Source organism: Hibiscus syriacus, unplaced genomic scaffold, assembly GCF_006381635.1.
Source record: "Hibiscus syriacus cultivar Baekdansim isolate YM2019G1 unplaced genomic scaffold, ASM638163v2 tig00111644_pilon, whole genome shotgun sequence".
NCBI classification, from domain to species: domain Eukaryota; kingdom Viridiplantae; phylum Streptophyta; class Magnoliopsida; order Malvales; family Malvaceae; genus Hibiscus; species Hibiscus syriacus.
Genome location: NW_024063144.1, coordinates 1,565,271 through 1,593,020, shown reverse-complemented (window position 1 = coordinate 1,593,020; position 27,750 = coordinate 1,565,271). Strand labels below are relative to the sequence as shown.

At 33.6% G+C, this 27,750-nt stretch overlaps 2 protein-coding genes, 2 long non-coding RNA genes and 1 pseudogene across 5 annotated transcripts; 2 read left to right on the top strand and 3 right to left on the bottom strand.

The window, feature by feature from the left end:
• Nucleotides 1-262: 262 nt before the first annotated feature.
• On the top strand, nt 263-1,756 carry LOC120166772. The gene is made up of 5 exons (XR_005519961.1): nt 263-401; nt 646-705; nt 781-838; nt 1,286-1,344; nt 1,695-1,756. It is a non-coding gene; the product is annotated as an uncharacterized LOC120166772 (long non-coding RNA).
• On the bottom strand, nt 435-4,957 carry LOC120166773. The gene is made up of 3 exons (XR_005519962.1): nt 4,948-4,957; nt 1,309-1,313; nt 435-578 (listed from the first exon to the last, which is right to left on the bottom strand). It is a non-coding gene; the product is annotated as an uncharacterized LOC120166773 (long non-coding RNA).
• Nucleotides 4,958-9,656: 4,699 nt separating this feature from the next.
• LOC120166674 lies at nt 9,657-10,878 on the top strand (annotated as a pseudogene).
• Nucleotides 10,879-16,317: 5,439 nt separating this feature from the next.
• On the bottom strand, nt 16,318-21,378 carry LOC120166673 (ribosome biogenesis protein WDR12 homolog). 2 transcript variants are annotated; one of them, XM_039175907.1, is made up of 14 exons: nt 21,107-21,378; nt 20,551-20,651; nt 20,166-20,272; nt 19,984-20,019; nt 19,771-19,856; nt 19,523-19,581; nt 19,338-19,448; nt 19,109-19,234; nt 18,567-18,710; nt 17,251-17,359; nt 16,983-17,119; nt 16,837-16,872; nt 16,647-16,744; nt 16,318-16,547 (listed from the first exon to the last, which is right to left on the bottom strand). In XM_039175907.1, exons 1-13 carry the CDS (start codon nt 21,270-21,272, stop codon nt 16,652-16,654), a joined length of 1,311 nt encoding a protein of 436 aa, XP_039031838.1. In that variant the 5' UTR covers nt 21,273-21,378; the 3' UTR covers nt 16,318-16,547; nt 16,647-16,651. The 2 variants fall into 2 exon arrangements, with proteins under 2 accessions (XP_039031838.1, XP_039031839.1); XM_039175908.1 differs by having other exon boundaries at nt 16,318-16,542; nt 16,651-16,744.
• A 2,597-nt stretch (nt 21,379-23,975) lies between these two features.
• Nucleotides 23,976-26,348, bottom strand: LOC120166672 (exocyst complex component EXO70E2-like). Its single transcript, XM_039175906.1, has one exon. It carries the CDS (start codon nt 26,242-26,244, stop codon nt 24,292-24,294), a length of 1,953 nt encoding a protein of 650 aa, XP_039031837.1. The 5' UTR covers nt 26,245-26,348; the 3' UTR covers nt 23,976-24,291.
• Between the last annotated feature and the right edge of the window lie 1,402 nt (nt 26,349-27,750).

Here is a 27,750-nt window from a genome sequence, read left to right as displayed (position 1 = left end):
TTTATGGTAAAGATATAATTATAAAAGAAATAAAATTAAATATGTCATTTAATATCTTCTTTACAATCAGCTATTTTAAATCGTTGAATTTTTTATATTTTTAATTTTAATTTATTTTGTATAATAAATTCTTTAAAAAAATATTTACTAAACACTAAAAATAAAATATTTAACTATAAATAAAATATTTGACTATTAATAAATTATTTATGCTAAAATAAACTAGAACTCCTCAAATTTGACTGCTTGTCAAACGCTCTCTTTATCTTCCCCAACCCACCCCCAAAATCTCCACCGTAATTTTTTTGGTTCTGGCATTGCTCTGGAATGTAAAATGGAAGTGAGGATAAGCACCTAAACATTGAAAACGAGAAGTGAGCAATGTAAAATGGAAATTGAAGGTAAATTTTCTTTTCCTCCAATTTCTTCCTCCTTTTCCTCTTTGCCTTCGACTTCTCTTCTTCTACTTCTTCCACCTCTAATTTCTGCAAAATTTCAAAGCTTACATGAGCTAAGTGAAGAACAATAACCCAGATTCATTGTGATAAAAGTTACTTTCTAACCCAAACTTATTTTTTCTTTCTAACCCATTATTTTAGATGAGCTTAAATAAGTTACTTTTGTTTTTTCGGGTTTTAATTTTAGGTTTGGGCATCAAGTTAAGCTGAATTTCAGCTAGTCTTAGCACTGCTTATGACTTTTGAGGTAAGCTTTATTTTCTTGAACTTTAAGCGCTTTATGTTAACCGATGTGCTGCACTTATTTCAGTTTTTTTTTTAGGATAGAACTGGAAGAAAAATGGAGTGGAGTGTAAACAATGCCTTCAAGAGTTACAAAGGTACCTTTTAATTCCTTCTTTTTGTAGCTGGACATTTATTGATTCCCGGTGATCAAACATTAACATTGATGTAGATGGTTTATGAGTTTAGCATCCATTCAAAATTGTTAAAATTTTGGGACAGAGATGAGGTATGTTCTAAATTGGTTAGTTTTTATACCGGGACCTTGCTTTCAGTGATGCTGGAACAAAAAAGGAAAGAGAATTTCAGCCGTGAATTGGAAAACAAAATCAATGAAGGTGAGGCTTTGGGTGTGTTACGAATTAGGGGTGAATTTTGGAGATTTCAGAAGAGAAATAGAAAAGAATTTAGAAGAAACTTGTCATTCATTCATAAAGCATGATTCCATAGAATCAGGTCCAATATTATATATGTACAAGCACCTTACAGTTGGCATGTACTATAAATCTAACAAAAATAACAAATAGATATGTTGACTCATGCAGGCTGATTCCAGAAGAATTAATACCGAAGCTCAATAATCCTGGCCCGTTATTTCCATAAGGTAACCCTTTTACTTCATTCACTTTAGCCCCAACAGTAACTTCTTCATTTTTTTTACTTCCAACCCTCCCAATTTCACTTTTCTTCCCGTTCCAAATTCCCAAATCCTCTGTAATCCCTAATCGATTCAATTTCATTCCCAAATCTCCCTTTTTCAACCCTAACTCAGTTTCCATCATGACAATACCCCCTCTATCAGAGGATCCTTGTCCTCAAGGATCAAAATCGAGAAACTAAGCCTTTAATACCGTATAATCTTCCTACATTGCCTCAGCTGGTCCTATATTCGTCCATTTAATCAACAATTGGGTAACTGCTCTATTTTGACGTTTAATCATCCTTTTATTCAAGACTATTGTTGGGTAAACTTTCATCTGGCCATCAGTCGTGAGAGCAGAAAGATCGATGGAAGGTACTCTGTCGTGCCCTACTTTATTTTTGAGTAAACTGATATGAAACACATGATGTAATTTCGAATTGGACGGTAACTGTAATCTGTAAGCTACCTTACCAATTCTTTGCTGAATTTTGTAGGGGCCAAAGTATATGGCAGCAAGTTTCAGATTTTTTCTCAGAGAAAGTGATGTCTGTCAATAAGGCTGAAGCTTCAGGTAAACCTCGTCTCCCACATGAAATTCTCTATCAGTGCGATTATGATCTGCTATCTGTTTCATATGATTGCTAGCTTTTAGTAGTTGTTCTCGTAGCAATGTATTTAACTAAACACGCTGCTGCATCATGTCCTGAACTGCCCCTACCTTAGACTTGTCTGACCAACTCAAATTAGGAGGTTTATATCTATATAGTGCCTCTCAAAGCAGTGTGGAAATTAGTATTGTACCACTACTCTGCTTGAGCTAAGAATTTTGACCATGATGATGGTTTAAGCAAACACATACATCTAAGGTACTGTTCTAAGCATTGATTGAGCCTTTCAGTTTGTCCATCCGTTTCAGGATGATAAGCAATGCTAAAGAATGTAGTCGTTCCCAATTGTTTCAATAACTCCTGCCAAAATAGACTGGTGAAAATTGTCTCTATCTGAGATAGCAACCTTAGGGGGACCATGTAATTTGTAAACTTGGTCTAAGTATAATCTGACAACTTCTACCACTGTAAATGGGTGAGATAAGGGTAAGAAATGAGCATACTTTGTAAACTTATCAATCACCACTAGGATGCATGTGTGTTTCATAGAAGCTGGTAAACCTTCAATAAAATCCATGGTAATGACTCCACAAGCATTGTTTGGGATTGGAATAGGCTGTAACAAACTTGGTTTAGCAATGTGTTCAATTTTCGTCCGTTGACAAACTTCACATTCTTGCACATGTTGTATCATAGTTTTCATTCTAGGCCAGAAAAAATAGGACATGATTATTTGATATGTAGCTTGAATGTCTGAATGTCCTCCTAATGTTGAATCATGTAAAGCCAGAATAATCGTTTCTCTTAGATCCCCTTTGCTGCCCACATATACTTTATATTTAAAATACAGAACCCCTTGAACTAACTTCCAGTCTTCTATAGCATCTGATTGAAGAACCAAAATAGGTAGTTTCTTATGTGCAATTTCATCCTCCTCATAACTCTGTTGAATGTCCTAAATCCAAGTAGGAGTAATAATTGTTAGCCCATTTGTAAAAATTCTCCAGAATCTACTTGTTATCTAGAAAGAGCATCTGCCACTTTATTATGCTTGCCTTTTCTATACTGTATTGTATAATCCAGTCCCAACAACTAAGTAAGTCCCTTTTTCTGAATTGCTGTAGTTAGTTTTTGCTCCAGTAAATGTTTGAGGGGCTCATAATCTGTCTTGATAACAAATGGTCCACTTTCTAAATAGTGTCTCCAGTGGGAAACTGCCATTAAAATTGCTAGATATTCCTTTTCATAAATTGATAGGTCTGCATGTTTGGTCCAAGAGCCTTAATAAGATAAGCTATATGCCTTCCATCTTGAGACAGTACTGCTCCAATGCCTTTTGAGTTAGCATCTGTTTCCAAAAAAAATTATGCTCAAAATTAAGTAAAGCCAGCACTGGTGCTTTACACATAACTTGTTTCAGTTTCTCAAATGCTACCAATTCTTCCTGAGTCCAATAAAAGCCTTCTTTCTTGAGCATATTAGTCAAAGGTTTGCTCAGTTCTCCATATCCTTTAATGAACTTTCTATAGTAACCTGTCAAACCTAAGAACCCTCTCAAAGCTTTCAAATTCTTAGGTAAAGGCCAATTTTGCATAGCTCTAATCTTAGCAGGATCAGTAGCCACTCCCTGTGCTGAAATCAGATGCCTCAAATACTTTACGGTGGCTTTTGGTTCGTTGGAATGTTTCTGAGGGAATTGGAATCTGTGAAGGAATTGGAATCTGTCAGGAATTGGAATCCAATTTCATATTCTGTTTGGTTGGCAGGAAATTGAATTGGAATCCAATTTCATATTCTGTTTGGTTCGCAAACATGTCAAATGCATTTGATTTCAGTAATATAAAATGACAGGATTGTTTTTCTTGTTTTTTTTGCTTAATTTTAGTTTGTTTTATAAATTACATGTAGCAATATATTATAAAAATTAAAAAAAAATTAAATTTTAATTTTATTAATTGATTATTCATTTCAATAAATTATAAAAATCATGCTAATAAACATCATAAGTTAAAATCATCCCAATTAGGGATGGCCCATGGGTCGGGTTGAGTTTTTGGTCCACCCGACCCGACCCGAGTTCAAGGGAACCTCTATCTGAGACCCGACCCGACCAAAATAAAGTTTCACCCGATGCGACCCTAATATATGAATTATAAACCCGACCCGAAATAATAAAAAAATATTTTTATTCAATAAAAACAGTGACTTAATTGGAAATATATATATATGGATATTATTGTAATTATTCCTAAATATATAAGGTAAAATTATATATATTTTTGGGTCGGGTCGAGTATTTTTCACCCTAAACCAGAACCCGACCCGACTTGAATATCACACTTAAAAAAAATCGACCCGACCAAAATAAAATTTCACTCGACTCGACCCAACCCGAATATATGAATTAAAAATCTGACCCGACCCGACCCAAAATAATAATAAAATTATTTTTATTCAATAAAAACAGTGACTTAATTGAAAAAAATTATATATAGAGGGATATTATTATAATTATTCCTAAATATATAAGGTAAAATTATATATATTTTCGGGTCGGGTATTTTTCACCATAAACCCGAACTCGACCCGACCCGAATATCACACTTAAAAAAATTGACCCGACCAAAATAAAGTTTCACCCGACCCGAATATATGAATTAAAAACCCGACCCGAAATAATAAAAAAATATTTTTATTCAATATATGAATAAGTTACCAAAAGATTGATGATGGTAGTATGGTCAAATTTCAGTTCCCTCCAACAAGGGAATTGAATTCCATCTATTCTTGGATGGAATTCACTTTCCCTCATTTAATGGAAAGTTGAAGCCATGAAGGATTCCAATTCCTTTGGAAAACTTGAACCAAACATGGGAAAGTGGTGGAATTAGATTCCAATTCCCCCCCTAATTCCAAGGGATTCATACCAACCAAACGCGACCTACTTGTTATTGACCAAAGAAGCATTTACTCCTTTTAGCATATAACTTATTTTCCAGCAGAATCCTTAAAACAATTCTTAAATGTTGTTCATGTTCTGTTAAGTTAGAGCTGTAAACTAAAATATCATCAAAGAACACTAGAACAAATTTTCTTAAATATTCACCAAATAAATCATTCATCAACTGGGGCATTAGTAAGCCCAAAGGGCATTACCTTAAACTCATAATGTCCTTGGTGAGTTCTGAAAGCAGTCTTGTAAATGTCTTCTTCCTTGATTTTGATTTGCCAATATCCAGACCTTAGATCAATTTTTGAGAAGAATGCAACTCCATTAAGTTCATCTAGTAAATCCTCCACTATAGGAATAAGGAATTTGTTTTTGATGGTAGCAGAATTAAGCTGTCTGTAATCTACACAGAATCTCCAAGTTCTATCATTCTTCTTGATTAATAGACAAGGAGAAGCAAAAGGGCTTTGACTAACTTGAATGATAGAAGCTGATAGCATTTCAGCAATCTGTTTCTCTACTTCAGTCTTATGGGAGTGTGTAAACCTGTAGGACCTTAGATTTACTGGTTGTGTATCTTGTTTTAGGACAATAACATGATCATGTTTCCTTCTTGGAGGTATTCCTTTAGGTTTTTCAAAAATTTCCTGAAATCTGCTAGTAAATTCTGAAGTGCTGTAGGAGTTTTACTTTCAGTAACTTCTGCACTCAACCAAAAAATTTCCCCACTCAATTCAGTATCATTTTCTGTTAATTTTTGAAATTTCTCCCCTGTGATGGTTCTGATTAGGAGTAATTTCTGAGTTCCCTTAATAACAACAATTTTTCCTTCTTTAATAAAACTGATAGTCCTGGACTTAAAGTCCATCAAAATGAGATTGAATTCCTCCATCCAATCCACACCAAGCACCATGTCACTGCCTCCTAAAGACAGAACTCTAAAATCATGTTGGAATTCATATCCTTGCAATTTCCAGCTCACCTTATTACTCCTAGCATTGTTGTACAATTTTTCTCCATTGGCTACTGTAATTACTAAAGGTGGAGTATTTACCAACTCCACTCCCTCCTTAGCCCATTTAGGAGTTACAAAACTATGAGTGCTTCTACTGTCTATCAGTATATTCACTGGTTTTCCCTTGATAAACCCTTATACTCTCAAAGTGGTGTGACCCACATTTCCTGTAATGGCATTAATGGATATTTCCAGAGATTCCTTCTATGCTTCTTCTTTTTCTTCAGATTCTTCTTCAATCTTTTCATTTCCAGCAGACTCTTCTTCTTCTTCCATGCAGTTCAGTTGTCTGACCTTGCATTGATGTCCAGGGGAAAATTTCTCACCACATTTGAAGCACAAATTATTAGATCTCCTGTACTCCAACAAACTTTGCTTAGCATTATTATTCAGGGAACTTGTTTTAGTTAACACACCAGAGTTCAAGTTCTTTGGCTGAGTATTTTGAGGTATGTAAGCAAAATTTCTGGTATGAACTTTATACTTTTTTTGTCTCAATCTCACTTGCCAACTCATAAAGTTTGGCCTGCTTATATGCATCAAATAGAGTTTTAGGCTCTAACACCTTAACCTTGTGCTTAAGATCTTCCTTGAGGCCACTAATAATGCTGGAAACAAAATAAGCTTCCCCCAAATGCATATTCTATTGTAGCAAATAAGGTTTCAGCTCCTCAAAATTTTCTTGGTATTCTTCCACACTTCCTTTCTGCATTAACTTGTTAAACTCTTCAATAATGTCTGAATAATTTCTATCACAGAACCTATGACACAAGTCTGCCTCAAATTCATGTCATGTTACTCTATGCTTCTACATAATATAGCCATCAAATCAAGTCTCAGCCTTTCTCATTAAATACATTTGCAGCCATATCTAATTTTTGCTCCTCAAGAACTCCAAAAGATTAAAATATTTTTGGCATTTTCTAACCCATCCTCTGGGATTACTGCCATCAAACATCTGTAGCTCTAATTTAGGTCGAGGTAAAATATGCCCTGAACTCCCAAACAAACCCTTACTGTCTACTTTCACCTCACTAGAATTGCCCATAATATTTTCTTCTTGCATTTTCTGATTAAAAGGTATAGGACTAGTAAACCCCACAGGTTTAGAAGCTAATATCCCCGATTCATTAGGTTGAAAAGTATACTTCTCATGCTCACTAAAAACCATAATCAAGCAGGGTTGTTTACCTCCATTTTTGTTTTGTTTTCAGCTGCTGTGGGTTGACTCTTCACTGACTGAGGTGAATCTTTCTCCTCAGCTGCTTGATTGACTAGCTGTAAGATCCTCTGTAAATACCCTCTGTTTTCAGTCATTCATTCCTTTAAGGTTTGTATTCTTCCTTCCAACTCAGCTTTCTGCTCAGTCCACCACGATGGTAAAGTATCCTCTTTCACCTCCATGGTTTGTTCTGGTACCTCACTGATTCCAGTTTTATGCATTTTTCTTGTCTTTCCCAGCGTGAAAAATGGTTTTGGATCATAAAAACTTAGCTTTGATACCAATTTGTTACGAATTATGGGTGAATTTTGGAGATTTCAGAAGAGAAATAGAAAAGAATTTAGAAGAAACTTGTCATTCATTCATAAAGCATGATTCCATATAATCAAGTACAATATTATATATGCACAAGTACCTTACAGCTGGCATGTACTATAAATCTAACAAAAATAACAAATAGATATGCTGACTCATGCAGGCTGATTCCAGAAGAATTAATACCGAAGCCCAATCATCCTGGCCCGTTATTTCCATCAGGTAACCCCTTTACTTCATTTATTTTAGCCCCAACAGTAACTTCTTCATTTTTTTTACTTCCAACCCTCCCAATTTCACTCTTCTTCCCGTTTCAAATTCTCAAATCCTCTACAATCCCTAATCGATTCAATTTCATTCCCAAATCTCCCTTTTTCAACCCTAACTCAGTTTCCATCATGACATGGTGCAAAGAGAAAGGAAATGGACAAAAACCCATTGTCTCGTTGCCTGTCATGCGAATAATCCTTTTCTTTTTCTTGTTTTTCTTCATCTTTTTCCTCGTATTTTGTAGAACATTGAAAGAAATTTCTCTGGGTTTTGATCCAATTTTTCTATAAAGATGGATGCAGAAGAGACTGGTACAAAGTGAACAGAGAAAAAGAGGGTGTTGGGGGAAAGGGAAGGGGTTTAACAGTGGAGGTGGGAGAAAAGAGGGGTATATTGGGAATATTGTTTATTTTATTTTTATTTATTTAGATAAAGAAAATAAAAATTAATAAGTGACGAGGTTTGTTCTAATTAGTCCGTGAATTTTATTTTTAACGGTGTTAACGATTTGGAATAAATAGAACAATGATTTATAGTTGATTGGAATAAACGGGACAATGATTTATAGTTGAGGAGATAAAGTGTTTCTAAAAATAATTTAGTGGATAACTCGGTACAAATGGTATAGTTTAGGGGTCAAGTGTATTTAAGCCTAATATTTATTATAAAAAAATAATATGATGCTTATAATAAAAAGTAAAAAAATCTTAATTTTTTATTTTCTTTCGAGTATTTATTATGTGTGCTTTTTGATTTAAGTTTTATTTTTATATGTATTTTTATTGGGCTTATTTTTGGATTAATTTTTATAAAATGTTTTCTAATTAATTTTATCAAATAGTTTGATATGATATTTCGTTATACAAGCATATATGTAGCATTAATAAAATAAAAAAAATAACAATTAACACCTACTTACACATGTATACGCATCTATATCTTTTAATATATTGATTCATAAAATTAAACACATAATTATATTGGTATACATATGTTTATGTATTTTCAAAGAAATAAAAAATAAAAGATAATATATATATATATATATATATATATTCAGTTATTTGTGTACAAATTTTAATAAAAATATATAAATAAAAAATATATTTTTATGCATTTTTATTTAAATATTTTGAATTTAATGTCAAAATTTTAATTAGTTAAAAAATAAAATATATCTCAAAACAATTTGATAAAACATATATATTTTTATCTTATATTTAGGTCGGATCAGATTTATACTCTAAAAATTAACATCGGATTGAAGTTGAATGGATAATATAGATTTTTTAGATTGAGTTAAGTGGATGATATAAAATTTTTGGGTCAAAACAAATTTGAGAGGAGTTTACATATTTTCAGGCCGAGTCGGGTGACAAAAAAAAAAACGACCCTAACCCCCACCCGTTCCATGCTTACCGCAACTTGACGAAATTGTTGTCTTTGATTTCCATGAATTTGTTACCACAGAAGGTGATGAGAGAGACTTGCAGCCTTTGGGAAGAGGGGCATTTTATTATTATTATTTTGAATTCTTTGGAGAAATTACTTTATGAATTTTTTTATTCAAAAAAAATACTTTATAAATTTTATTCACTGCTTTATCCAATTAAATAAATAAGTACATTTATTTTTCACATTATATATATATATCAGTTATCTTTAATTCATGTTTTGTCATGCTCTTTCTTTAATTCACTATTAAAGAAAAATATTATTTATTCTGATTTTGTAATTTTTTTTTGCTGGTTAAAGAAAAATATTTAAACATATAAAAAAACATAACAGAAAGTAATAATCTTGAAAAGAGTAATAAAATCACGTGCCCTAAGCATTTATTTATAGTCAAACAATGTAGTACTATAATGGAGAGCCTAAAAAAGTTTGAACGCAATGGCGGTCGGAACGCAGCTGGTATTCTCTTTCTTCTTCATCCTCCTCTCTTTCTCCACCGTTGCACTTCCGCCTTCATCCCCATCTCTAACTATCTCTATTTTTTTTTTCTTGGACGCAGGATGAGGAAGACTGCGTTTATTCGATGTACGTAAGAACGGGATCCATCATCAGCCTGAAATCGAATATCTATATTGCATTGATACTGATACAGGGATGGATATGGGGATGGATACGGGGACTTGAAACGATAATTTTTAAAATTACAGGATACGGAAACGGTAAGGGTGTAACATATAAAATAATTTTAAAATTATAAATATATATAAAAAATCATAAATAAAGTCAAATATCGACTTAAATCACAATATTAAATTTAGAACAGTAAAATTCCTAAATTAATTCTCTGACCAAATTGTAATTATTGTAAATTATGTAACCTTTTCAGTAAACATATAATATTTGAGGACTATCTATGAGATTATTCCATTTTTATTATAATCACAAATCCTTACCTTTATTCTAATATTCAGATGCGCCCCTATTTCTTTTCCTTCTTCTTCCTTCGTTTTCCCTTCTTCCTTTGTTGTTTCACGAACATTCGTCCACAATCGTTGTTCTGCCGTCGTTCTTACTGATCTAAGGTAAGTAGGTCATCAGTCATCGTCCAAAAGTTTTCATGTTGTGATCGCAACCCTCGCCGTCGTGGGTCGTGTTGCAATCAAAATTATCCCTGGGGACGTCCCTGAAACGTCCCCGGATAAGCTTTGACTATCCCCCAATTCGATCAGTCGTACCTTGCCACTGTGGTACGTTTCCGATACGTATCCCAATCGTCCCCGTTCGAGTACTTGAAACATGCCTCCTTTGTCGTCCCCGTGCTTCTTGGTCGAAGATTTCAACGGACTTGGGGCTGGCTAATAGAGCACGGCCACAACTATTTCGAGAGGGGTAATTTGGGCATCTTCTCTGGTAGGGGACGTTGCTTGGCTGGCCTGTGTGTTCCATGAACCTAACGTTGGATGGTTCGGGTTCAGGCCATGGATGGTATTGTACCTACGTGGAGGTCACCATGACCGGCGTCAATACGCCTTGTAGGCAGCAGCAGTTCACGGTGGAGCAATGGCTGGCGCTCGACACTTCACCTTACAGCCTCACCGCCGTCAGGAACTACTGTTCCACAGAGTCTACTGCTGATCGAAATTCTAGCTCTACCATGTGATGTGATTGTAGATGCTCGTTTCTGTCTGGGGCCAAGTCGGAGCAGACCCGAAGCAATGAGAGCCCAGATGAGCCCAAACCAGATGGAGGTCCATCTCAAGCCCGATGGACAGCAGCGACATGCTAAAGATGAGAGAAATTGGGGTCAGTTTTTGGTAGTTAAAATTAACCACTAGATAGATAGTGGGGGTCAGTTTTGAGGGGGTTTTAACCACTGGAAACTATCAAAAAAGAGGGTCGGTTTTTAGTGGGAGATATCAACAATTGTAGAAAAGAAGAAGAAAAAAAGTGAAAAGGGTTCTACTACCTGATTCAAAACTAAGGAAAAAATAGTGTAAAAGTAGTGTTAAAAATCCATTTTAGGGATCGGAAGGAAGCAATGTAAAAGGCAACACATCATTCATTTTTCAACAATATCACCATTGCAATTCAAGAGCAATACTGGCACAAAGCACAATATCACCTACGCAATTTAAGAGCAATACTAGCACAAGCAGTGAGTTTCTAAAGCAACACTAGCAGTCCATCAATAGGTTATTATTATTATTTATGCTTCTAAATAATAAACATCATATGTTCTAAAACAAATAGGAATAAAGATATAAACTAGTTCCATTTTATTTATGTCTGTTTTGGGTCTCGATCGAAATTGGCACTAGTCGTAACTTACTTAGTCGTCCGTTTACAGCATAGCAGATTCTTTAGAATGAGGGAAGTTTATTTCTGTATATGGTGAATGGTCCCTTCGTTGATGTAGGGTAGTTTCGTCGGAGTAAATGTTGGGGTTCAACCTCCTCGTTAACCTTAGAATTCAGGGATCGTTGGCATGTGGTGTGTAAAAAAAATTAGTAGGAAAAGTGAGATATTTTACCTCATCGTTGATTCCTTGTCGTAGGTCGCCAGCGTAGTGCGAGTCAAAGTGTCTAGAGGCGAGCGATGGTGGTTTGGTTTCGAGAGACATACGAACTGTTTTTTTGTCTTCTGGAGGTCGATTTAGCGAGCTCTTAGTTTCGGGTTTGTGATCTAGAGGGAAAATCGGGGTGTGGATGTTGGTTTAGGATTAGTTTCAGTTTCTCTGGTCACCGTTGAGCGGTGGTCGTGAGGTTGGTGAAGAAGAACGATCGGAGAAGAAAGGGATAGTGAAGAGAAAACGTGAGGAGCGGCAGAGTTCAGTTTAGTTTAGCTTAGGTTTAAGTTTTACTTAAGTTTTATATTAACATTTTAGGATTAATTAGTGTTTAGCCATTGTAACTTTAAAGTAAAATTAGTATTTGGTCCACACAGGTTTAGCTTTTATTTAAACTTTAGTCACCTTTAAGACTGCTTTTGAATTCTGCCATTTTATAATTGTCCTGATTTCGTTGTTTTCCCAATTGTAATCTTAGTTGTAATTTTTTAGATTATTTATGTTAAATCCTTTATATTTATGCGTGTTTTTATTTAAGTCCCTAATTTATTTTTTGATTTGTATGTTGAATTTACATTTATTTAATTTAGTCATTTTCAATGTATATATATATATTTTAAATTTATAGTTTAGCATGTCATGTTTTCGTTTTGGTATTTAAGTCACATTTGTATATATAATATGTTAATGTGCATAATTTATAACTTTTAATTTTAAAATGTATGTATATAATTTTTGTATGTTACATTGTATGATATTTTTAATTTTGTTTAATTAATTTTTGGCATGACATTTTTTGCACAATTTGTATGATATCCTCATTTGCATAACTTGACATATTACATAATCGGACTAAGGGTAATACCCTTTTAATTTAAAATTGTTTTAAGTGGGCAGTCATAACTAATTTGAGGTCCGCTTTTAATGATTTTAAAATAAAAGTGTATCCCGAAAGTGAAACCAAAAAATTGATTCGTCACCTAAAATTTGGGAACGAGAGAAAAGGAAATGTTCGTTTATTTAAATATATCGAGAAAATGTTGTTATATCTTTAAAATCTGGTCTCGATATTTGTAAATAATCGAACATTCTTTATCTTTCTAAAACGACTTGGTAATTTTAATTTAATTTATTTAGGTGCTTTTGAATGTTTTTAAATTTACATCTTTGTTTTATGGGATCAAAAATCAAATTAAGTTCGAATTTGTAAAGTTCATTGCAAAGACTTTAATTAATCGACGAGGTACCGATTTAGGGCGTTGTGGGGGTGCTAATCCTTCCCCGCACGTAACCGACTCTCGAACTTGGATTTTGGTAACGCATACCCTAATTTATTATTTTAATTAAAATTAATTTTTTTTTAAAATAACAAATATTTTTTGGGTGCCCAATCATACATTGGTGGTGACTCTTTGAACTGTATTTTTTCGATCGTAAAGAAAATCCAAAATTTTTTGAAACGAGAGGTATTTTAAACCGCATTTGTTTTTTAAATTAAAAATCATTTGAAAGAGGATAATTAAGAATTCATGTGATTTTTAAATCTCACTTTTTTAAATTTAAGAAAAAAATCGTTTCGACAGTGATGATGGTAAGAAATAATAAGGGGATATAAATATTATGGTTCAATGTTTGGTGCCTTTCCTATCTGATCCATAAATTTATTATACCATTTAAATGGGTAATCTAAATTAGGTAGTAATACAATCATGCTGGACCCCGCCAAAAAAAAAAAACTTTTCCCTCTCCACTGTTTACTTTAATATATATTTTTTATTTTATTTCATTTTTTAAGTTCATCAATCCTAAGTAAAAAAAATTAAATTATTTGAGTTAATAAGTTATAATTTATTATGATTTAAATTTAATTTAATTTTTTAAATCAATTCGAGTTAAATTGTTTAAGTTTTCATATAAATATAATATTAATTATTTATAGTATTATAGTACAAATCAGATATAATTTTTTGAATTTGTCTAACCATATATATACTACTATTTTTCACATTTTAATTTTATTTAAAATATCAAATACAATCTAAAATTATAAAATATATTTTACAATATTATATTTTAAAGAAAATATATTTAGGGTAAAATATAAAGAAGTCAATGAATTAAGTAAAATGTAAAGTCAAAAGGTTAAATTCAAGAAGAGTACACTTTTAGTAAAAAAAACAAGAATTTAACTGGTAAATACAAGACAATATTTGTTTATATTAAAAAATAAAGAAACTTGTTACCAGAAAGGTAATTGTAAGTATATATTTATTCTATGAGAATTTAGAGTATATAGTTTAAATTTGGTAGAAAAATAGACTTAAAATGAAAAATAAATTCTAGGAATAAGGAAAATACAATTTTTTCCATTTAATTTCGAACTTGAGAAAAATGGGGTTGAAATCGAATAGGATGGACAAGCGGTTAAAAGTGTAAGTCTGGACAAGTGTGGTGAATGGGTTTTAGATATAGAAATTGAGGTCAAAAGACCTGAATAATCATAAATAAATGGATTCTTTTGAGTAATTGAATTACAATTAAGGCTTAATAAAATAAATAAATGTCTAAGAAAGAATTTTTAGTTAAAATAGGTGCTTAAAGTTTTATCCATTATATTTTTTTGTATCTACCGTTTAAAAAATTATTAAGCTACACGTGTCACGTCCATATGTTTTTTAAAAATAAAATACTATTTAAGCTAAACTATGATTAAAATTTATTACATATTTGGACGAATTTGAGGATGAAATTAGGATATATGAAAGTTTGAGAACCGATTGAGAAAGATGGTTATAGTTTAATGATGAAATTAGAATGTTTCAAAAGTCTAAAGACTAATTTAAAATGAAATTCATAGTTTGGGGATGAAATTAAAATATTAAAAAAAACTGAGTATCAATTTAAAATGAAGATAATAGTTCAAGGTAGTTGTCGCGGTCGTCTTTCGGTTGGGTCCCGGAATTGGGTTTCGACTTAAATAAGTGGGTTAGAACCGATCATTTATTTTAAAAGAAATTTAGACCGATCAGACACCATCTTACATGATATGCGTTTTACCAAAAATATGTCGGGTTCGGGAGTCGGTTACGGTCAAGGAATGATTAGCATCCTTAAACCGCCCTTTCGGTACCAATTAATTTATCGGTTGTCTTAAATACGAAAATTTAAATCAAAATTTAAAAATTCGATTCAAATTGCTTACCTTTGATTGATTGAGACAACCCCTAAAAAATCAAAAAGATGTTAGAATATAAAATAAAAATAAATATGAAACAAGAAAAAATATTAATATAATAATAATAATAAAATAAATAAAATAGATAACAAATATAAATAAAAGTTAGTAAAAATAATAATAAGATGAAATTAAAAGAAATTAATGAAGAGCATCACCAGAAAGTTGCTTGGAGGCTTTCTTTTTTACCGGATGCTTGTTTATTACTCATTCCCTCCAATGAATTCCCATTATTACTAATGTGTCCATGACCAATTGTTTCAATAGGTCTATGCCAACGTGAGGAAGCCCTTTCATCCAAACCACTAGGTGGTGAATTGGATCTTCCATCTCTAAAAACCCATTTTTTTTTCCTAAGTTTTCAATTCCAACTCTATCATAATTAGGGGGTAACTCAGCTTCCCAGTAACTATTTTCCTTTTCATTCCCCCATTGATTGAATAAAAGCAACCTGCTCAGGAAGCCACGTGTCTAGTGTAACAGATCAAAACTTCGATATGTGTACCCCCAAGACTTCTGTGGATCCCAGAACACTGCATGCATATAAAGATTCCTAGATTCACACTTTCCCATCTTGGACCTTTGGTTTTGTAATAAGCACATTCCCTATTCTCTAGCAATTTAAGAAGACCTTCAATCATCTTTCGTTGTCTTGCGCTGAGCTCCTTGGTAACGCTGGCCTTCTCATTCATGTTTGAGATATGAAAAGAAATCTACAGCTAAAGAGAGATCAGAGATGATGCCGACGAAGAAGAAAGGGTAATTTCAAAAGAAAACAAAGGTCAATTCAATTTTTTTTGTCACCTCTCCTCTCCAATACCCAATCCGAATTAGTGATAAATAAATTAGATACCGATGATTATACAAAATAATAATAATAATAATAATAATAAAATCAAGTGTATCAACTAAATTACTTTAGCGGTTAAAAAAATAATTGTTATTCTTTAAGATTTCAGAGTCGAACAACAAAGATTAAACATTCATTATCAAATGATTGAGAACTTTTAGAACCGATACTACTAATTGTAAACACCCTATAATAAAAGTAGAAGAATATTAATGCATGATTCATAATTTTCTTGTTTATAGTTTTATAGTTCTTTTAGTTTAGCTTACGTTTTGTGTTTCATCAATTATACCCTCAAGATCATCATACCATATATCAACAAAATTATTGACCATTAACCGATCACCAAGTAATCATCCAAAAATACTTTATGGCTCCATGTTCAAGTCCAACCCACAAATTCAAGTAGCATAAGTTATCATCTTACCTCCAAGAACTTTAACCAAAGTAAAAACATAAACATATGTCGTATATTTAAGCAGATAAATGAAAAACAAATAGAACAAAACGATGGGCCCTGTGCCTTTGTTTACATATCTTAAATTTGACACACCAAAATTGGTTGTCAGTTGACACAATGACAGTCATCAATTAATGGCTAAACCTTCAATCACCCAGCTCCGATCTCGGCAACAGTATCGACATCTACTCCGAACTCGAGTTTTGTCATGTTCTTTAGCAAGAAAAGGCAAAAGTCAACATCACCATATCACGATCAATGGGAAAAAAAAAGAGTGGACATCAATTAGATGAACATGTAAAAGACATAGCTAAATTTTACCTCACTGGATAGAGATGTCCGAGGAAATACGGAGCTGTGCATCAACCCCACCGCTCACCACACAGTCACCCTTCCACCAATCTGCACATAATACCTAGAAATGCAACCAGGCCACAACCATTAATGGGGGATTTGATATATGTTTGCTTGTAAAGTACATCAAAGCGACAAATATTAGGATCATACCTTATCTTTGTGTGAATCGACAATAGCAAGAGGAAACTGCCACATGAAAAGAGTATTCATCAAAAAGACGTCCATATACACAAATGGTGGCAATTAGTTTGGTATGTGCAATATATAGCTAAAATCTTGAGAATATGATACGATACCGCTGTTCTTAGATCCCACAACATTACTTTCCCATCATAGGATGATGAAAGTAAATGGACAGAAGACCAATTGTGCCACTTGCAAGCTGAAATCCAAGAACCATGTGAAGAGAACTGAAACACGGGTGACGATGTTCCTTCAGAAGTAAAAATGTTTCAAGTGAGATGGAAATTTCAACTGTTTGGTGTCTGTTTTGTCAACAACTGGGTGAGAAAGAGAGAGAAAAGAAAAGCATAATTATGATACACGAAATTATTGAAAACAAACCTGGTTTTCGAGGATCCCATATTCTAAGAATTGGATCGGAACCACCACCAGCAATGAGAGTCGATCCTTCACCCCCTATATCAATGCAGTTGAGGACTTTGCCACAGAACTGAACATGAGAGAGGATGGTACACTCAAACTTTTATATATATATATATATATAAATCTAGGGTAAATACAAGGTAGTGTGTGTTAAAAGACTCTCAACCACTTGACAATAAACACTCGTACACCTGGCATTTGTGGTGCTCAAACCCGGGATCTCAAGGGATAATTACAAGTCCCTTAACCACATGAGATCGTTTGGTTCGTACTACATTCAAACATTAGGTTGGTGTTTGGGGGGGATTGTTTTCTACCTTAAAACTTTCCAAAGTGGAGAACATGGGGAAAAAATGAATCTAACAGAATTGCATCTAGCATGTATCTATAGGATGATTCAAATTCAAGCCAAACACTAAAAGCAACAATAGCTCAAATTTCAATCATAAGTTTAAAAAAGTTACAGTTTGCTAGATTTTAAGAAAAAAGTTCGCCTAACAGGTGTGACATACAACTATGTTACTCAGATGTATCAGCTACAGGTATGTTCAATTTTTTCTTAGTTTTCTCATGTATTCCGAGCGTCTTCGGAGGGTTATATTCTCATACCTACGTCTGAAAATGTGTCATACACGGATTTTTCAGAAAAAAAATGAAGAGTCAAAGCAACATATAAGTTAAATGAGGCCAACCTCTTGGGATGGACAGGCAGCATGGGAGGAAGGACTCTAAAAACAGTTAAATAGGGTAAAAGGGATGCAATAGATGAAAAGAATATGAAAGCAAAAGAGGAACTGGATCGTGGAAGTGAGGAAAACAAAAAACAAACTAAGAAATAGTATTTCTGCTCCTTTATTTTTGTTTTATTTTTTAGTTTAACAAAATAGTACATCCAAGCATTAAAATAATGCAGAGACATGATACAAGAATAAAGCATACTTCCTGTAACTGCGAGGCTGATAAGCTAGCAGAGGAGGGGATTGGGTGATGGTATTTGTTGTTTCAGCGAGTTGGGGCGTTCAGCAGTTAGGTTTATTAGGAGTGTGTTTAAGTTTTATGTATCTTGCAGGACTGTTTTTATGTCTTATGTACTTCATTAGCAATCAATAAATTCTGGCACTCTTTTCCTCCTCCCTCTAGTTGGTTCTTACCCTAGGGTAAAGGACCTCTAAGAGGGAGGTTTTTAATGAGGCCATCTTTCTTATCAAAAAAAAAAAGAATGCAAGTCCATGCAAATATAACATAAATATACAGAGGGGGAGAGACTTGCGTACTATATCAGACAGATCTTTGCCCGTCTCAACATCCCATTTTCTAACAGAGTGATCCCATGATGCAGAGTAAATGGTCTCATGTTGAGGCCAAACCACACAAGAGACACACTGTGTATGGCCCACGAGTGCAGACACTGCCTCTCCCTGTACAAAACATGGAGGATGTAGAAGAAAAAAGGTGGAAATTTCGAAATTTATATCAGAAAGGCCAATACTTATAAATAAATGCAGAACATTCTTTAGAATGAAATTGCTATGTCATAAAAATTTCAGAGAGAAATATCAAAACTAATGATACTGATAAAAAGGCATCCAAATTCTACCAATTCAAGAGTAAGCAAGGAAGATTGGAGGTTAATAAATGATATGGCATCGCACTCATCATTGATTCTCTCAAAAAAGTGCATGTTCTTCTAGTTTTACTTTCAAAGAGTTTTCACAAGGCAGGGATGTTACTCAATGAAGTTCTTGTGCATGATGGTAAATAAGTCAGCTACTTGAAAATCGAAATGCAGAGGGACAAAATGATAAGGACGGCATACCTCTGATTGAGGTTCTTCAACTTTATTATTCACTTTCCTTTTTTTTATTGGCACTGTATCCCCATCTATATCAGAGTCACTTGTACGCCATAAATTGATGGTGCAATCCCAAGAACCCGAGCAAATCTATATCAAGTAAAGAGACAAAGGCAACAACCTTGATATTAGAAATCAACATTATCACATTACAATAAAGACAAAAAACTATAGTTCAAAATATAGCTTATACCATGTCTCCCGAAGTCTTTGCAGCAACGCTGTGTACAGATGCATTATGCCCACGTAATATCTTGAATGCTCTTATCTTTGCAGGATGGTCACTAGAGTCCTCGGCATCAAACTTTTATAGGAAAAAAAATGTATCAATTAGTGCTTAATTTTCCACTTAGAAACAAATTCATTTTCCGTAATTACCTTCCACAGCCTCAGAGTTCGATCTTTTGAAGCAGTGACTACTGTAGCACTTCCTGCCCCTGCATTAGATATTGATTTAGGATTGGGCATAAAGAGACACCACAGAAAACCAAATATCATTTCACCAAGACAGAAAGGATGATACATAGAGTACGCATAGTGTTGACCATTAATATCAGAAAAAAGCAATAGCATGCCTGATACATTCAATGCATAAAAATGTTAACATGACGGCTACTGGCCCTAACCTTCTGAGTTGATGATTCTAACAGAAGAAACTGCACCACTGTGTCCTTCTAGTATATGTGTACACCATCCCGCTTGTTTCCATACCCTAAAAGAAATTAAAAAAAAAAAAAAGAAAACACGATTTCTGTCACTGAAGTCCATAAAGCAACAAAAAGAAAATAACAGATAACTTTAAAAGTTAGAAAGAATCAGACAAGAAAAAGTCTATTTACCTTCCCAAGCCATCATAGCAACCAGTTAAAATGAAGCTGCAAAACAATGTTTGTTAAGCAGTGTTAGGAAATAAGTGTAAAGCCGACGCTTGATAAATGAGATTAACACCCGCATCAACAGCAATGCCACAACAAATGCAAAATGAAGCACCAGTGTAATGGATACATCTTGGGAGGCTTACCTAGGACTAGAACCATCCACTGAACTGACCCAATCATCATGTGGAGAAGGCTTTGCCTCTTTTCGAGGGGCAACAGCTCTTATGTACTCAATTTCCAAAGTTTTTTCCTGCGATAGTTCGTGACAGAAACTCAGGGTTTGAAAAACTTAAATCTTCTCAAATTTCACACATCTTCAATTCTTTAGCATGAATACTCTCATTAAGAGCATTTCCTGATAAGAAAGATGGAAGCGCTCGTCTAGTGGCATCACTAATTATAAACTGACCAAAAGAATTTGTTAAAAAAAATCGATAACAAGACATGTTTGAAAAGGACTAATTCTCCCTATTTAGAACTCGCACAAAGCAAATTGCGGACATAAAAAGATTGAAGGTATAAAAGTACCGCAGAAATGCCCTTGGCAAGAAGAAACTCCTCAAGAGGCATCCGCACAAGCTCTCCATCGATAAGGAAATCAAAGGGCTCGGTTTTCCACTCAGAATTCACTGTTCATAGCCACAAAACTTACAACTTTATAAAAAGAAGAAATTATAATTTAACCAGGAAACCGTTAAATGAATTCTATAAACAGCTCTAGAGCCATTGACTAGAATTAAGTACTACCATAGTTAATTAAAGAAACTAGAAAAAGAAAACTGAAGGAGACTATAAATCAAAGTTTCCAAGAAAAAGCCAAAAATTCGTAAATAAACAAGGTTTCATTCAATTACCCAGAAATATACATACAAACTCATATTCCTTTGAATGAGGTTAGCTCATCAAATTACGAAAATACTAGAACAAACCCAAATCAAATTATAAAAAAAATAAACTGAATACGAAAGGCATCCTATGTTTATTTCTTAAGAAACTAAAAACCAACACTCCAAAATGAAAAGGAAAAAAAACCGACCACTGATCTCAATTGTTATATAAATAAAATATAAAAAAAGAAGATTACCAGCTTGAAGAAGCTTGTTAACAATGGAGGAAAGGCCTAAGCGATGGAAGTGCGAAGGGATGGCAATGGCTGTATTGGGAACTTTATATGGAGCTTTTAGCTTCGTTACAAATCTGACTTGGATCCTCTTTGAGTTGTCTTCATTAGTTTCACTTTCAATCTCCATGTTTCTTCGAGGCTTTGCTTCTGTTTTGGTGGGGATTTGTTTAATTTAGAGATGAGTAGACCATGGAACTCAGGGTTTCAAACAGGGTTTTACAAATCAACAAAGTTAGCGGCCGCGATGTGTGAGGAGGACGAATAAGATACTAGGTATTGTTCGAGGTTTATAAAAAACTTTGGATAAAGTTAACAAATAGTCACTAAACTATATTAAATTCATCTTTATAGTCATTAAACTTTATAAATTTTATAAAATGATATTATTCATTTTTTTTGTTATAAAATAGACACAATTAGATGTATTACCTTAAATTAATAAGTAACATCTCATTTACATTTCAACTATAATTAAAAGTTTATTTTAATATTTTTTATTAATAATTTTATAAAGATTTAAATATTGATATTTTTAAAAAAAGTATAATGACAAAATTAGTATCTAATGCTTGATAAAATGGTCATTTTAGTCCCTATTCCATTTTTAAACACTTTAACCTCCAGTGTTTCATTTTGGGGTAAAATACTCATGGTTTAATGGAAATCGTTAATTGAGTAATGCTCAACACTTCCAGTAATGCTCAACACTTCCCGTTGACTAGACAAGTCTATGTAGATTAAAATGCTGACATGTCATGTCCATACGTGATGTCATTTTAAAAAAAATTAATTAACTATAAATAGTTATTTTTATTAATAATAACCAATCGAATGATGTTACGTGACCAGTTAATTTCAAACTAAGGAATTAAGAAAAAAATGCATTCACTGTCAGTAAAGTAAATAAATTTTCATAAGAGAAGATTTAAAGGAGGACATATACATATCCAATGCAATTATCGTTTGTAAAATCTATCACCACATCGATAAGGGATGGCAAATGGACGAGGTGAGTGTGGATACTCCTTTCTCCATCCCCATACTCATTTATTTTTTTCATATCCACCATCTACTCACAATCCACAAAGAGTAAAATTTTTAAATCTTCACTCACCCATGTGGGTATATTCTCAAATCCACCCTCACACCCAACTCTGATCATTTAATGGTCATCATCATCATTGTCGCCCTTGTCTTCTCCCTTGTCAGTTGTCATTGTTCTTATCGTCTTGGTTGTCGTTGGGACGTGATTTTTCAATGTTTTAAAACGTCGGGTCGCATGAGTGATGTCAGGTTCTGGGATCTGGTTCGTTAGCATCTTGTCATCGGGTGGAGGTTCGCTCAACGATCGGTGGCAACCGACGTGAGTTTAGAGATTGAAATTAAGGCTTTCAAGTTTTTAGTTTTTTTTTTAATTTAAGAAAATTTTGGGATTTTTAAATATAGTAATATTTTTATTTTTTTTAAAAATAAAAATTTTAAAATTACCAGAACGTGACACGTCTCACTTAACGAATTTTTTAAACATCATTACGGCCAAGACACTTAACATGATAATATTTATAACGTTATGTACCTAAATTGATCGAAAAATAGTTTAGGCACCTAAATGAGAAAATTAATATAATTTGGGCACTTATTTTGGCTGAATATAAAAATAAGTACAATAAGTGCCCAAAGTATACTCAGAGTTAATTTTATGTGCTTAAAGAATTTTTCATTGCAAATAGATGTCTAATATTTTAAGTGTTATACTTTTAGGTTTCTGAAATATAATCGTCGTTAAATTTTGCAGTTGTCTGACACATGTTAGACATATTAAAATTTAAAAAATAATTTTTAAAAAAAAGTATTTAAAATTATTATTTAAAAATTCCAATTTTTTTAAAATGATAAAAAAATAAAAAAAAATCAAAGAAACCCTAATTTCAATCCCCCACCACCATCGTTCCCACAACCACCGTCAATTGGCCAAAATCTCTACAGTGCACGAGTGTCCAAACACCCAATAACAAAACCCCTATGCTTCAAGTGACTATTGCAACGAAAAAATAGGCGATTGTAGCGACTTATTGATTATGATTAAGGGCGATGGTTTTAACGATTCAAGTGATGATTCCTCCTCTGGTGCATTGAAATCCAGTAAAGGGGTTGAAATTAGGGATTTTAAAGTTTGAATTTGTTAGATTTAAGGGAATTTTAGGGTTTTTTTTAATAAATTATACATATATTTTTTATTTTAAAATAATTTTTTTATAACTCTAACACGTGTCACTGAACAACTGGATTTAACAACAGACTCCTAAAAGTATAACGTTAGAAACATTAAACACCTATTTTTAACAAAAAAAATGCTTTACACAATTAAAATTAAATTTGGATATACTTTAAACACCTGTTTTTACATTAAACCACTTTTTTATATTAAGCCATCTTTTAAAGATACACGGCATTGATGTTGAGATTCCTTGAACCAAAACAAAAGTAACATTGTCTTGACAAATCAAAACAAAATGGGTGCCGGTTCATTGTTGAAATAGGTAAGAGTTTTGAATTTAGTCCAATTTCAATTCTCATTTCTGCCATCGACCCAAAATGAAAAAAAGAAAGACTGTTTCAGGTCAATTCAAAGACTTGTTCCCCAAGTTACCTTGGAAGGTATTCTAGAGAATCATTAGGTGGCGCTCAAACACTTTCATAAAAATAATTCAAAATCCAATCACTGAAAATCCAGCTTAACACAAACCTGAGCATTGCCTGTTTTATTCATAAAAACACAACACAAATCCACTAACATGGATTGATTCAAGTGATAAGTAGTAAGATATCATTTAAATAAGATTTCAAATTCGAATCCTTATGTATGCATAAAATCTTTACTGAAAGACTCACCCACCAAAGTTAAATGTACGACGTGGGTCAATCCGAATTAATCAAATCGAAACCTTAAACCCAAGACAACAACCAATAAAAAAAATTACAACACAAATCCCCTTCCTAACGTGTACTACTTTCCAAGTACGTGGAAATATGATCCTCCATGTGTACGGAACCACATTAAAAGATCTCATCATACCCGTATTTGACCCGAGTCCGAGTATCGTATCCTTATTTGACACCAACACCCGAGTCCGAGTATCAGGTTTTCACCTCCTATGAGGATTATGCAATGATTTTTGAGATCCCTCAAACAGATCCAACAAGTAATCCTGCAGATCTTCAGCATTGTACCTGATGTGTTTCTCACCGATCTGGTGCATTTGCCTTCCCACAAATGTCCGATACGCCTGGATCACTTTCAGGGACGTTGAAATCCGTAGATCTTCTCGGAGCTGAAGGTCCGGGATAATCCATGCCGTCTGCGTTTTATAGACATCTTCAAAGGCAATGTAAAAGCTCCGCAATCTCTCCTTGAGAAGCGTCCTCGAGATCGAGCTGTTGCTGGAATTGCTCTCGTCTTTCAGTAACGAGAGAATACTACTCCAGGTTGCTCTCTCATAGTCCATCGCGTGCTGCTGGAATTTCCGGTTGTGCTTTCGGATCCACTTGTCTCCGAATATACCCTGGAGTTCCGAATTTTTAACCTTCTGAGCCATGTAATGGATGTTGTTCATCAAAAACAAGTGCTGCAATGAAGCATCCCTGTATAATCTGGATTTCTCGTGGAGATTGGCTTCTAGGATTGAAGTGAGTGATTGCAAATGCAGTGCCATTGCGGAAACACCGCCGCAAGAATCATTACCCGTACTTTCGCCCTCCTTAGCAGGACTCATGTCTGGGGAGAGTGACGTTGCCGCTTCTCCGTTGTCGTTCTTGAGGAGTAAATTTAGTGTATCTTTATAGTCTACAAGAATCTTTATGTAATTCATAACATATCTGGTCAGGGGGTGATTTCCCCCTCCCGCAAAAGGGTTCATCGATGTGTTCGATGCTACAGCATTCTTGAATTCAAGAAACGTTGCCATCACGGAATCGGCCAATCTCTCCAAAACCTCGTGGTACTCGATTCCCACGGAAGAACCAGTTTCATCCAAGAACAATGCATCAATGTCCGGAAGAAGATCTGCAAGCACCTCATACATGTCTAAAAATCGAACTAGCTTTTCCGGTTGATGAGAGCCGATAGAGACGGCCTCAGCAAAGTTCAGAAGCTGCAGCATTGGAGCCTTTGCCGCTCCAACAAAACATACTGAGCTAGCCGATCCAAGCTCCAAAAAGATCTGGTCGCAGAGCCACTTCTCGCTGGCGAGATAGGGCCGGACAAATACCTTCATAGCTCGAATCCATCTCTTGATTTTCGAATTCAGGGTACCCCACTCCATCTTCAGCACGTCATCAATGCTAAGTTTATCGATTTCAAGATCGGAAAGGCACTTGTCCAATGCGTCCTTTCGAACAGCTACATATACCTGGCAACACTCGTTATCGTAATTTGACAGGAACATCGAATTGGCAATGCATTTGAGATCATGAATCACATCAGGATGAACCAAATCGACGATACAGTCCTCCGAACGGCTGACGCTATATCTGCGTGCCGACTCCTCGAAAGAGTCATTCCCGTATGAAACCATCAATCCCACATCGACACTATCATCCTCACTGGATCGGAACGAAACTTGCTCGGGCTCAAACGGTTGCCTATGCTGAACAAGCAAGTACATAAACTCCTCCTCAAGCCTTTGCATCGCCAACTGAAGAACATCATGAGCCCTACACAACAACTCTTTCTCATCTTCACCGTTCAAGCACCGATCCTCTAATTCTCCGATCAACTTCCGAGCTTCTTCGGTAGCATTCAGATACTCGGAAGCTTCATCGGGACCCGAATCAAAAATCATGGACTCGTCAGTCTCCCAACTCATAATCTTTTCCTCAACGACACTCAACTGTTCTTCAATCCCAGATTTCACACCCACAACAACTTCATCCTCCATCGTAGCCATATTCGATAATTGGCTACCGAGATCTGCTAATATCTTTTTCATATCCTTGGTGAGATTCTTGTTCGAGCCCAAAACTCTCACTATATGTTTTGCGGCAGCAATCAAATTTTCTTCTCCTTCTAATTGTGGAGCCATAGATTCACAATCCCCCATGGATGTTCAAAAACAGAGAAACTATAAACTAGCCCCTTTTCAAAAAAGGGTGAAATGAACCCAGATTTTTAGAGACTCAAAACACAAAATTCAAACACAGAAGCTGCAGATACATGATAAAACTATCAAAAGAAAGAAAGAAAGCATAGGACACGTTAAGAGAAAGTGAATTGCGTGTACGGAAAGCACAAAGGAAGAAAACTGAAACTAACCTTGAAATCGGAGGTTTGGGGTAGCATTTATTCAAGGGAATTGCAGCTTTACTTGCAAGTTTGTTTGTTTAATATGTTTCGGAGCTTGCAACTTTTCAAGTCCTTGATTAAAGCTGTTTTTTTCTTCTATTTTTTTTGTTTCATACCTTGTTTGTTGCTTTGACTAGTTTTGGCCACGCATGAAAATAATAAAAGAAAAAAATGCACCTGAGGCTCTTATACTTTTGAAGAAAAATCAACGTGGCCCTCAAATTATATTTTCATCTAATATGGCCCTTTAAGTCAGAAAACAAATTCATTGTGGTCCTATAACCAACGTTTTTCGTCTTTGACAATTACGATGCTAACGTCGTAGTTTAAAGTGTTGATGTGACAGTCCACAGTGATTGATGATGTGGTAGATTACAAGATAGACAGATTAAATTAGTTTTTTGGTCTTGTTCGAGAGTTAAATTATTTTTTTAAAAAAAGCTTAAGGGCTTATTTTTTTTTTAAATTATTTTATATTAAATCTTAAATATAAAGAATATTTATATTAAAAATAAAGATTAAATTACCAACAAAATAAATACATGTGTTAAAAATACTAAAATTACTATTAAAAAACTTAAAATTTTAAATATATATTATAAGTTATAAAAAGATAAAATATAAATTATTAAAAAATTAAAAATTAAAATAATATATTATATATACTATATACATCTAGCATATATTCATATCATCAACACTTATACAAGTACTATGACTGAATTAGCTCAGACTTACAAATTTTGTATCTAAATATAATTAAGAAACATAGTAAGTTACTTGAACCAACACACAAATCTAATCATATTTTAGACAATTTCTAAGTGCCACTTTATATACTAGCTTATTAGACGATGTACAAGAGTTTACGAATAGTTTTTAGAATTGTCTGAAGTATGCTTAAATGAGTGTATTGATACAAAAAACTTATTATTTTTCCTAATTATATTTAAGTAAAAAATTTATAAGTCTCAACTAATCTAATAAAAATATTTTATATAAGTGTTTACTATATGATTATATATTACATGTATATATTATATATGATATATTTTAAAAAAATATTTTAAAGTTTTAATAATTTATAAGTAATCATTTTATAGTTTATGACATATATTTATTTTCTTTTAGTTTTTAGTAGTATTTTTAATATTTTTAATATGTATATTTATTTTTTAGTAATTTAATTTTTATTTTAAATATTTTTATATTTAATTTTTTGAAAAATATTTTGAGTATATTTAAAATTTAAATTATTTTTATT

Bases quoted from the DNA above. Each gene is read 5' to 3' on its own strand.
- LOC120166673 (XM_039175907.1), bottom strand. From the start codon at position 21,272: ATGGAGATTGAAAGTGAAACTAATGAAGACAACTCAAAGAGGATCCAA. The intron at 19,857-19,983 runs GTAAATAGACTT...AATTTCTTTTAG, and splicing joins TGCTATGATGGCTTGGGAAG to GGTATGGAAACAAGCGGGAT. The intron at 19,449-19,522 runs GTAATTACGGAA...TTCCTATAAAAG, and splicing joins GAACTCTGAGGCTGTGGAAG to TTTGATGCCGAGGACTCTAG.
- LOC120166672 (XM_039175906.1), bottom strand. From the start codon at position 26,244: ATGGGGGATTGTGAATCTATGGCTCCACAATTAGAAGGAGAAGAAAAT.